The sequence below is a fragment of the Mirounga leonina genome, unplaced genomic scaffold (assembly GCF_011800145.1).
Source record: "Mirounga leonina isolate KUSES-001 unplaced genomic scaffold, KU_Mleo_1.0 Mir_201, whole genome shotgun sequence".
Taxonomy (NCBI): domain Eukaryota; kingdom Metazoa; phylum Chordata; class Mammalia; order Carnivora; family Phocidae; genus Mirounga; species Mirounga leonina.
Window position 1 is genome coordinate 6,923,811 of NW_023270504.1, and position 12,595 is coordinate 6,936,405.

General features: G+C 40.7%; 1 protein-coding gene across 2 annotated transcripts in view; it reads right to left on the reverse strand.

The window, feature by feature from the left end:
* The window catches only part of MRPS35 (mitochondrial ribosomal protein S35), a 43,723-nt gene extending 32,115 nt beyond the window's left edge, over positions 1-11,608 (reverse strand). Inside the window, exons 1-4 of one of the 2 annotated variants that reach the window (XM_035028008.1) lie at positions 11,447-11,608; positions 7,334-7,380; positions 5,260-5,427; positions 2,952-3,012 (exon numbers count right to left, since the gene is read on the reverse strand). In XM_035028008.1, the coding sequence (XP_034883899.1) occupies positions 2,952-3,012; positions 5,260-5,427; positions 7,334-7,380; positions 11,447-11,558 (388 nt within the window). In that variant the 5' untranslated portion in view covers positions 11,559-11,608. The remainder of the gene's footprint in view (positions 1-2,951; positions 3,013-5,259; positions 5,428-7,333; positions 7,381-11,446) is intronic. The other variant, XM_035028009.1, reaches the window with a different exon arrangement.
* Positions 11,609-12,595: the final 987 nt, after the last annotated feature.

A 12,595-nucleotide genomic window follows, 5' to 3' on the forward strand; every position in this document is an offset into this window, starting at 1 on the left:
GGTCCAGTTTCATTCTTTTGCATATAGCTGTCCCATTTTCCCAGCACCATTTATCAAAGAGACTGTCCTTTCCTCATTGCATATTCTTGCCTCCTTTGTCATACATGAATTGACTATTTAAGTGTGGGCTTATTTCTGGGCTCTATCTTGTTCCATTAACTTAGGTGTCTATTTTTGTGCTGATATCATATTGTTTTGATTACTATAGCTTGTCGTATATCTTGAAATCTGAGACTGTGATACCTTCAGCTTTGGTCTTTCTCAAGATTGGTTTGGCTATTCAGGAACTTTTGTGGTTCCATACAAATTTTAGGATTCTTCCTTCTAGTTCTGTGAAAAATGCTGTTGCTATTTTGATCCGGATTATATTCAATCTGTAGTTTGATTTGGATAGTATGAACATTTTAACAATATTAATTCTTCCAATCCTCTGCTTATTTTTTAATTGGATTGTCTGGGATTTTTTGCTATTGAGTTGCATGAATTCTTTTTATATTTTGGATATTAACCTCTGACCCGAGGTTTACAAATATTTTCTCCCATTCTGTAGGTTGCCCTTTCCTTTTGTCAATGGTTTTCTTTGCTGTGCAGTAGCTTTATAGTTTGATGTAGTCCCACCTGTTTATTTTTGCTTTTGTTGCCTTTGCTATTGGTATCAAATCCAAAAATCACTGCCAAGACCCATGTCAAGGAGCTTACTGCCTATGTTTTCTTCTAATTTTGTTCTGTTAATGTGATATATCACATTGACTGATTTTTATGTTGGACCATCCTTGCATCCCTGAAATAAATCCCACTTGATCTGACATGATCTTTTTAATGTACTGTTGAATTTGGTTTAGTAATATTTTGTTGAGGATTTTTGTATCAGTGTTAATGAAGGAATTTGGCCTGTAATACTTCTTATAGTATCCTTGTCTGGTTTTGGTCATCAGGGTAAATGCTGGCTTCCTAAAATGAGTTTGGAAGTGTTCCCTCCTCTTCTTTTTGGGAAGAATTTTTCTTTAAACAAGATTTTATTTATTGATTTGAGAGAGAGAGGGAGAGAGCATGAGTGTGTGTGTGGGGGGAAACAGAGGGAGAGGAATAAGCAGACTCCACACTGAGCAGGGAGCCCAATGAAGGGCTCGATCCCAGGACCCCGGGATCCCGACGAGTGAAAGGCAGACGCTTAACCGACTGAGCCACGCTGGCACCCCTTTTTTGGAAGAATTTGAGAAATACTGGTACTATCTCTTTATTTTTTTATTTTTATTTATTTATTTTTTTTTTAAGATTTTTATTTATTTATTTGAGACAGAGAGAATGAGAGAGAGAGAGCACATGAGAGGGGGGAGGGTCAGAGGCAGAAGCAGGCTCCCTGCCGAGCAGGGAGCCCGATGCGGGACTCGATCCAGGGACTCCAGGATCATGACGTGAGCCGAAGGCAGTTGCTTAACCAACTGAGCCACCCAGGCGCCCTGGTACTATCTCTTTAAATGATTAGAATTTGCAGGTTAAGCCATCTGATCTTGGATTTTTTTGTTGTTTTGGGGAGGTTCTTTATTTTTTCTAAAGATTTTATTTATTTGACAGAGAGAGTGAGAGAGCACAGCAGGGGGAACAGTAGAGGGAGAGGGAGAAGCAGGCTCCCCGCCAAGCAGGGAGCCCGATGCAAGGCTTGATCCCAGGACCCTGGGATCATGACCTGAGCTGAAGGCAGACACTTAACCATCTGAGCCACCCAGGCCCCCCTGTTGGGAGGTTCTTGATTACTGATTCAATCTTCTTACTAGTAATGGGTCTGTTCAGATTTTCTATTTCTTTTTTTTAAAGATTTTATTTGTTTATTTGAGAGAGTGAGTGAGTGAGAGAGCATGAGAGCAGGGTGAGGGACAGAGGGAGAAGCAGACTCCATGCTGAGCAAGGAGCCTGACGCAGGACTCGATCCTGGGACTCCAGGATCATGACCTGAGTGGAAGGCAGACGCTTAACCAACTGAGCCACCCAGGCGCCCCAGATTTTCTATTTCTTCATGATTCAGTCTTGGTCGGTTGTCTGTTTCTAAAAATTTATCCATTTCTTCTAGGTCGTCAAATTAGTTGGCATGTAATTGTTCACAGTAGTCCCTTATGATCCTTTGTATTTCTGAGGAATCAACTGTAACGTCTACTCTTTTATTTACAATTTTATCTGAGTCCTCTCTTTTTTCCTGATGTGTCTAATTAAAGGTTTGTGTATATTGTTATCTCTTCAAAAAACCAGCTTTTAGTTTCGTTCATCTTTTTTCTTGCCTTTTTAGTGTGTATTTCCATTCTAATCTTTGTTATTTCCTTCCTTCTACTAACTTTGGGCTTAGTTCTTTTTCTAGTTCCTTGAGGTGTATATGGAGTTGTTTATTTGAGATCTCTTTTTTCTTAATGTACGCTATCAACTTCCCTCTTAGAACTGTTTTTGTTGCATCTCATAAGTTTTGGTATGTTGCTTCCATTTATATTTGTCTCAAGATTTTTTTAACTTTCCTTTTGATATTTTTCCTTGAACCAATGGTTGTTTAGGGACATGTTCAATCTCCATATATTTGTGAATTTTCCAGTTTTCTTCTTATAATACATTTCTAGTTTTATACCATTGTGAACAGAAAAGGTGCCTGGTATGACTTCAGTATTTTACAATTTGTTAAGATTTGTCTTTTGGCCTGACATATGATCTGTTCTGGAGAATGCTTCAGGTGTGCTTGAGAAGAATCTGTACTCTGCTTCTTTTGGATGGAATGTTCTGTAAACATCTGTTAAACCCATCCAGTCTAACATATAGTTTACATCCAGTGTTTCCTTACTGATTTTCTGTCTGGATGATCTATCTATTGTTGAAAATAGTGTATTGAAGTCCCCTACTGTTGTATTACCATCTGTTTCTCCCTTTAGTTCTGTTAGTCAATATTAAGTTCATATACTAAAACAACCACTTACCTTTAAGAGCTTCACAGTGCTTTTTAATCGCTACAGGAGTTAAATGCAGAAAATTGGGTATCTAAAATAGAGAAATTCAAAGGATAAATTAGCCTACTGTCTCAAAAACATAAAAAAGAATTTTTTCATAAAACTAAATCCTAAGCACAATAAACCTTATAATAAAATTTAGTTTTTACAATATTAATTTATGTCACATGTGTAATGAATTCCTTGAAATATAGATTCATGATGTATCTTATGATGACCATAGTGGGGAAAAATAAATGCTGTTTTTATAGTACTCTTCCTGCCACAAATCTACAGGTATACATATTTTCCTTATAAAACTGAAAGCACTTAAGGAGAGATTATTGTTTAATCATTCTAATTTTCCTGGAATACAAAAAGAAATAAAAACTATTCAAGGTCCTACACTCTTAACACTTTGGTTAACATCCTTCTAGACATCTCTTTAAAAAATAGATATACATATGCAATTTTACATAAATGGATTCATACTTTTCCAGAAACTGTTTTTTAAAGATTTATTTGAGAGAGAGAAGCGCGCACATAAGCGCAAAGGACTGGGAGGGGCAGAGAGAGAGGGAATCTCAAGCAGACTCCATGCTGAGTGCAAACCCAATGTAGGGCTTGATCTCATGACCCTGAAATCATGATCTGAGTTGAAACGAGGAGTCAGACACTCAACCAACTGTGCTACCCAGGCGCCCCTAAACTAAGTTCTCTTCTTTCATTTAAAGAAAAGATTAGTTTCCTCAATGTTTGTTTCCTTATATCTCTTGAAACATTCAGATTTCCAAATTTCATTTACCCGTCTCTAGCAGCAGACAACTCCTTCTCCACGTTACCATCTCATTTTTTACCATCATCTTTTAGCAAAATTTTTTCTGTTTTTCAAGACTGTCATATATATGCTAAGTGAAATAAGTCAGAAAAGGACAAACACCATATGATTTCACTTATATGTGGAATCTAAAAAACAAAATAAACAAAAAGCAGAAACAGACCGGTAAATACAGAGAACAAACTGATGGTTGCCAGAGGGGAAGGGGCATGAAGGGATGGAAGAAATGGGTAAAGGGGAGTGGGAGATACAGGCTTCCAGTTATGGAATAAATAAGTCATAGGGATAAAAGGTAGAGCATAGAAAATACAGTCAATAATACTGTAATAGTGCTGTATGGTGACAGATGGTAGCTACACTCGTGGTGAGCATAGCATAACACACAGGCTTGTGGAATCACTACGTTGTACACCTGAAACTAATGTAAAATTGTGTGTCAACTATACTTCAATAAAAAAAAAAGTGGAAAACACAGTTTATGACAATTATATACGTATGTAACATGAACCATCTAAGTAAGATACGTATTCTCAGGCTAAGCATATTCATATTTTCTTTAAAAATGCTTATAGTTCACAGTGCCTGGATGGCTCAGTTAGTTAAGTGTCTGCCTTCAGCTCAGGTCGTGATCCCTGGGTCTTGGGATCGACCCCTGCATCGGGCTCCCTGCTCAGCAAGGAGCCTGCTTCTCCCTCTGCTCCTCCCCTCCCTGAGCCCCCGCCCCCCGACCCCCCCGCTCACTCGCGATCTCTCTCGCAAAAATAAATAAATAAAATCTTAAGGAAAAAAAAGCTTATAGTTCATAAATCATTATAGATGCTACCAACTGAAGCATTTAATATGACATATTTTGCTTCAAGAAATAAAGAAGTTTAAGGACCATAACAATATTAAATAATGTTGTACTTTTCTGGATAGAAAGTTTTAAAATCTTTCTTTTAAAAGTAGATTCAGGGACCGCTGGGTGGCTCAGTTGGTTAAGCGTCTGCCTTCAGCTCAGTTCATGGGATCGAGCCCTGTACCCTCTGCCTCTCCCCGCCGTTGGTGCTCTCTTGCGTGCGCGCTTCCTCTCCCTCACTCTCTCTCAAATAAATAAGATCTTTTTAAAAAAAAAAGTACATTTCAGCCCCCAATTCTCAATCTCAAATTAGGTTATTTCACTTTTCCTAGTTCCACTCGAAAGATACAAGACAGAAAAAATACAATAGAAAAGGAAAAACCAAAAGGGAAGCCATAGGACCAACTGATTATATTCTCAAATGCCCAGGACTCTTTGAGTCTTCTTCACCATGGACAATCAGAATATATCATCCATTATTACCCGAAAAAAAAATTTTTAACTAAAATACAATAAGCTGCTGCTACATAATGAACCCTGAGTACAAGGCAGGGTAGGAGTGGAAGAGGATCAGCATTTATTTAGATATAAGTCTTAGCCAATGAATCGGCAATTTATCTTACCTTTAAAAGTTCTAGATTTCCCTCCTTTGCCATGGGCACCCCCCTTTTTACTGGATAACCCATTCGAATGGGAAGAGGTACAGCAGAGGGTTTAAATGGTGCTGCAACAGGATAAACACTAGGCCAGTCTTGGTCAACAGTCATTTTCTCTGTCCTAGGAGGTAGTGCCTACGGAATATAAAATAGTTTAGTATTTTAAATATGAACACAATCTTTAATTTTAAAGCAAAAAGAGCTACAATTAAAAGAAACATAAGCAGAATTGCAACCTACGTAAAATCTCACCTCTTATAAAGCTGTTGCTATTCAAATGAAAAAACACCAAACCTACCTAATATTTTTGCACTGTTTCTACAAACCCTCTGTTGAGAATCCCCTTTAACAGCACATTTCCTTCACTAAAAATTTCTGTGGATTTAGACTTTTAGCAAATTTTTAATATTTTGTGAAAGAGTAACAATGTATTTTGAAATACAGATCTTCCTCAACTCATGATGGGCTTACGTCCAAGTAACAACGTATTCTGAAATACAGATCTTCCTCAACTCACAATGGGTTTACTGGAACAGTGAGTGTTTACATTGATTGAGTGTCCCAATAAACCCATTGTAAGTTGAAAACTCCATAAGTCAAAAATGCTTTTAATACACCTAACCTACCGAACAGCATAGCTTAGCCTAGTCTGCCCTAAATGTGCTCAGAACACTTACATTAGCTTACATTTGGGTAAAACCATCTAAAACAAAGCCTATTTTATAGTAAAGTGTTGAATATATCATACAATTTACTGAATACTGTACTGAAAGTAAAAAAAAAAAAAACGGTTCTATGGGTCCAGGTTTGTTATTAAGTGTCTTGGGTATTTACCCTCATGACTGCGTGGCTGACTGGCAGCTATGCCTAACTGCCACTGCCTGGCACTGTGCAAGTTTCACACCGCATCATGCTAGCCCAGGAAACGATGAAATTCAAAATTCCTAGCACGGTTTCTACTGAATGTGTACTGCTTTCTCACACCATAAAGTTGAAAAATTGTAAGCTGAACCACTGTAAGCTGGTGACTGTCTTTAGTTTTTAGAACTTTTCTGATGGAAGTCAGTACATGAGGGGACACTGAAAATTTGAAATAAAGGAAATAAGAAATAAATAACAAGAACTTGGAAATAAGTAAATGAGTTAAACTAACTGAATACGTACATAATGAGAAATTATGTCTCCTAGTTCCAGAGAACAGCTATGTGACAGTTTAGTCAATCACATTAACATACACATTTTTTTTTTTTTTAAAAAAACTGTATTCATTAGAAGGGGATGGCCAGAATACAAAAGTAGGGTTTAAAGAAGCAAAATCTGGCAATGACCAACAATGCAATATCAAAACCAGTGTACTGTACGCCCTGGAAGAAGGTAATATTCCTATGAAAACAACTACTCTAGATAATTACAATTTGGTACCATTTAACTTCCATCTAGTAATTTGTCTCTGTTCTGACTCCATCCTCAACAAGTGACCTTAGGATTTGGATTCTTCCACTGAATTGCCTACAGGGTGAGACCAAACTAGTGAGATTAATACACACATCCCAGGCTTCATGATTATTAAAAGCATCATCAAAAATAATTCTAGGGGCACCTGGGTGGCTCAGTCATTGAGCGTCTGCCTTCGGCTCAGGTGATGATCCCAGGGTCCTGGGATTGAGCTCCACACCGGGCTCCCTGCTTAGTGGGAAGCCTGCTTCTCCCTCTCCCATTTCCCCTGCTTGTGTTCCCTCTCTCACTATGTCTCCGTCAAATAAATAAATAAAATCTTAAAAAAAAAAAAATTCTATATTCTAGTTTAATATACACTTATTTCCCAGGCGTGTGTGAGTGAGTCCATCTCTTAAAGATGATCCATTTTTTGGGGTACTGCAAAAACCAGTCAAAGACTAGAGCCAAGGCTCTGGCAGTCACCAAGTACACATCCCCTTGTGAAGCTTTCTTGGGCAGCACTCTTCTGCCTGATCATGAATATATGCCTCACTTTAGAACTTCAGAAATCATTAAGATAGTATAGACTACATTAATTGTTTACCTTTCTTCTCAGTGGTCTTTCATATCTGGATGTTCTGTCTGCTGTACCTAAAAGACAACACAGTAGTTATAGAGAGCTGAATAATGTACAGTTGTTCAACACTGATCATGGTCCCATAACTCTCAGATTATTTCAGGTATTCAGTAATACAAAAATGAAACAATAATCCATTTTCTGTAAGCTCTGGGACTAAATCATCTTAATGAAAAGTCAGAAATAGTTAAAAGTCCAGAGTTATTTAAATGTAAAGTGCAGAGACACCTGGGTGGCTCAGTCGGTTAAGCGTCTGCCTTCGGCTCAGGTCATGATCTCGGGGTCCTGGGATCGAGCCCCACATCGGGCTCCATGTTCAGCAGGGGAGCCTGCTTCTCCCTCTGCCTGCAGCTCCCCCTGCTTGTGCTCTCGCTCACTCTCTCTCGCCCATGCTCTCTCTCTCTAGCAAATGAGTAAAATCTTAAAAATAAAAAAAATAAATGTAAAGTGCATTGTGATTGATGATATAGTGAATTCATCATCTAAAGAAATATTTTCAATAAATTTTAAGGTTCATAGTCAAACTCACTTTCCCAAATTAAAATATCTAGTTAGAAATAAGTATTTTACATCTTTAAAGATAGCTGATTTGAAATGTTTTAACTATAAATACACTTCTCGTATTTGGAATTATTTGGTTCCACCAAAACAAACCCTTGTTTCTCCTTCTGTATTGCATATTAGAACTGCCAATGCTACAATAATGCCAGTAACAACACAAATCATAGCCATTCCTAATAAATCATACAACCATATAAGAGAGTAAATTAGGGGGGCCTGGATGGCTCAGTCGTCAAGTGTCTGTCTTTGGCATAGGTCATGATCCCAGGGTCCTGGGATCAAGCCCTGCATTAGGCTCCCCGCTTGGCAGGAAGCTGCTTCTCCCTCTCCCACTCCCTCTGCTTGTGTTCCCTCTCTCGCTGTCTCTCTCTCTGTCAAATAAATAAATAAAATCTTAAAAAAAAAAGAGAGAGAGTAAATTATTTACATACAGTATATACCTTTCAAAATATTACCTTATGCCTGTTTTGCTACATTACAGTAACAATAGCCAGACACTGTGCTATGTGCTTTTCATTATCTCAATCTTATTGTTCACAGTAACTGTAAGTACTATTATTATCCTTAGAGGTCATTTAGAGCCAAGAAAACTAAGAATCAAAGAGTCAGGGCGACAATAGCATTGCATATAGGACTCTTCACACTCTGAACCACTTTTATCTCTAGCTTCATCTCCCTTCACAGTTAAACTTCCAGTACCAGAGCCTTTGGACTGTCTCCAAACTTACTGTTCTCTCTGCTGGAATGTGCATCCCTTCTATCTGTCTGGCTTCTGTCCCCTTCTGCCTCCCCATCTCATTTCTTTATCTGACAAATTCTTATTCATCCCTTGATAGTAATTCATTTATTCACTCAAAAATCATTTGAGTGATATTGTGTACCAGAAACAGAGAAGGCAGCAATGAGTAAGAGAAACACAGACCTTGCTTTCACAGAATGTAGTCTGTCAAATAAGATAACTATTTAACAAATAATTTCAATAAATAGTCGTAATATTAATGGCAACATATAGCGGGGGACCAAACTTAGTCATTAGTTGGAGAAAATCTCCCTGAAGAACTGGATGTTAAGCCTAAACCTTAACGATAAGCAAGAGGTAGCCCTGGGAACAGGCAAGTGAGAAAGTTTCTACAGAGAAAAGGAGATGGAAAAATCAATGGGAACAGTTCAATATGGCTGAAATTTAAGATTAGAACAGAAAGAACACTGAGAAAAGAGGTTGCAAATATTTAATAAGCACCTCAACTATAAAACATCATTGACAGAGCTCTTGATATTCTTCTTCCAGTCTTCCTGATCCCTGTAAATGATACTGCTATTTATCCGATTACTCCGGATAAGAATCTAACCTGCTTCCGGAGACTTTTCCTCATGCCCCATATCAAATCCATCAGTAAGTCCTCCCAGCTATACCTTTAAAATATATCCCATATCCAACCACGCCACCTTCTCTGCTATTACCTCAATCCAACTCACCATCATTTCATTTGGACTACTGCAAAAGATTCCAAACTGATCTCCTGGATTCCACTCTTACCCCACTAAAGTTGGTTCTCCACACAGTAGTCAGTGACTTTTTTAAAAATATTTTATTTATTTATTTGACAGACAGAGAGAGCACAAGCAGGGAGAGCAGCGGGCAGAGGGAGAAGCCGGCTCCCCACAGAGCAGGGAGCCCAATGTGGAGCCCGATGGGGGCTCAATCCCAGGACCCCAGGATAATGACCCGAGCCTAAGAAGGCAGATGCTTACCCGAATGAGCCACCCAGGTGCCCCAGTGGTCAGTGAACTTTTAAAAGTATAAATCAGGGGCGCCTGCGTGGCTCAGTCGGTTAAGCATCTGACTCTTGATTTCGGCTTAGGTCATGATCTCAGGGTCATGGGATCAATCCCTGTGTCAGGCTCCACACTCAGCACAGTCGGCTTGTTCCTTTCCCTCTGCTCCAGCCCAAGCTAAATAATAAATAAATAATTTTTAAAGAAGTATAAATCACATTATATCACTTCCATGTTCAAAACCTTCCAGTATAATCCCAAACTTATAATAAAATCCAAGCCAAATGCCTAAAAGCCATTGTGAGATCTGATCATTACTTATATTTCCAACACCTTAGACTACCATCACCTATGTTCACTTACCTCCAAGTCGACTTTGTTTCTGTTCCTTGATCACCTCCCTAAGCTTGTTCTCACTTCTGGGCCTTTGTACTTGCAGATCCCTATGCCAACAATGCCCTTCCCCCCGCCGATCTTGGCATGGTATATACCATGGGCTCTGCTCAAATGTCACTTCCCCAAGGAGGGCTTTCCTGTCTACCCAATCTTTTCCTACTCTGTAGCCAGTACCCCTCCAATCCATCATTCTCAATACCTGCTTTATTTTTCTTCGAAGCACTAATCACCACCTGACACTGTACTGACGTTGTTTTGTCTGACCTTCCCAAAAGATTGTAAACTTCAGGAGGTGAGAGACCTTGCCATATCCCAGTATCTAGAACACTACCCAGCACACATTGGAGTTAAGTATTTACAAAATGAATAAAAAACTTACAAGATACAAGCATTAAGACTATAAAGGGCCACTCTGACAAATTAAGGAATTTAGGAATTTATCCTATCTTAAAGCAATGAGAAATCATTCGAAGATTTTGAACAAGGGAGTGGCAAGGTAAGATTCGCTTTTTGAATACTTCAGTCTGGTTGTGAGAATTCAAGGCAGGAGAGCAAGAGCAGAAATAGGGACCCGTAAAGAAACTACTGCAGAAGTGAGAGACGGTGGCCTAGACTCATCTGTTGCTAATACGAAGATTAGAGATGTGACAGAAGGTAGCGTGGATAGCACCTGGTGAATGACTGGACACGCCCCCTCTTTGACACGGCTTTCCCTGACTCCCGTGGGCTCTTCGTCAGTGCCCCCGTGTTACTCTATTCACGCTTCCCTTACAGCACCTCACACTGCATACAGTGTGACTGCGTTAACAAATCTGCCTTGTCCATAGACTCTTCCAAGGCAAGAACAGTATCTTGGATGAAGGTCATCTCAATAATGCCTGTTGAATGAAGGTCATCCCATTTGGTGGCATAGTTAGGGCTGGAATTCAAAGCGGCAGTTTGTCCCAGGACAGCTGTATGCTTCTCTTAACGTTCGAGAAGACCCATGGTTTAACACTGCCCAACAAACACGACCGGGCACCAGTAACTAGAGTGACCCTGTGCCAGTGGCCGCGCAAGGGAGCACCAACCAGAGAGCGCGGGTCGCTCTAAGGGGGTGGGCGGAGCAAGCTCACCGCGCCCAGAGCACCCGGAAGCAGAAGTCGGCGACTAGAAAGCCGGTGACACGGGCGCAGAGAAGAGACCCACACCTGCGGCTTTTCTACTGGGAGGGCCAGCGACAGGCTGGCAGAGGACGTCCCAGCTTCCCCCAGGCGGTGCGGACTCCGCCAGCGCGGCGGCCATCATGGATTCGGTATTCCGCCCTCACCTCCCCCAAAGCCCGGAGGCGACGCGACACACACTCACGCGGGCTTGGTATCGCAGAGCGCGTGGCCAGAGACACGGACGTACAGAAGGCACGCAGGCTCCCGGCCCCCGGCTGCAGGGCCGGCCACGCGGGGAGCGCGGCAGCCGCCATGGCGGCGAAGACGGCAAGGCCGATGGGACATGCGCAGTCGGGAGTCAGGGGCGGGGCTGAGGCCGCTACCGCGCACGTTCGCCCCGCCTTGCCCCGCCCCTAGGGTGGAGAAACAGGAGACAGGTGCGCCTGCAAAGTCAGCGCTAGTCAAACGTGCAAGAAGGTAACCCCCAAATAGAAAAAACGAATGAAAAGAAAACAAAAAGGTTAAAAAAAAAAATCGAAGCAGTGAGTTCAACGAGGACCATAAGGGATGGGGGAAATGTGGCTTACAGAGGGCAAATGTGATCCGGGTGGGATTTCAGATGACCCGGGAGTCTGGCAGTTTACCTTAGGGCCCTCCTCCTGTGCAACTGCTGCTTTTCCACACTTTGTCGGTTTAAAGAAGTCTTGAGCTGGTGCAAGTGATACAGTCTAAGGGCGAGACAGTATCTGAGAGTAGTTCTAGCCAAACTACTCGTGTTTAAAACTTGACTTCATTTTTTCTTGCCTGGGTTGACTAATCAAGTAAATACAGACAAAGCTCTGGGTGTACTATTAGCATGCAGTGAGCACCCTGCGTGCATAGGCTCCAACGGTCATTAATGCCTTTGTAGATCAGGTTAGAATTACAAAAAGTGAGAACTCGTCAGGACCTCGAAAATAATGGCCATTCTTTAAATGAGATCTCTTCTTTTCTACCCTACTCTATTTCTATAAAAAGGTGTAGATATTTGTGTCTGTGGAGGAGGTGAGTTCAAGGTCTTCCTACCTCAAGGCATCTTGGATTGGAACCTATTTTGACAACCTCTACACTGGGATGAATTAACGTACAACCATTAATAAAGTTATCCTCTATTTTTTTAATAGGTACTATCATATTTAACCAAAGTACAAAATTGTGGTAACAAGAATAACTGGGAACAAACACGACTGACTCTTGGTAAGCATACCAAGTAGAGCAGGGGGATGCCGATGTCCCAGAGTAGTGTGTATGCAAGCATTCAGTGTGCTATGGACATCAATCAGTATTGGCGGGGGGGGGGGGGGGGGGGGGG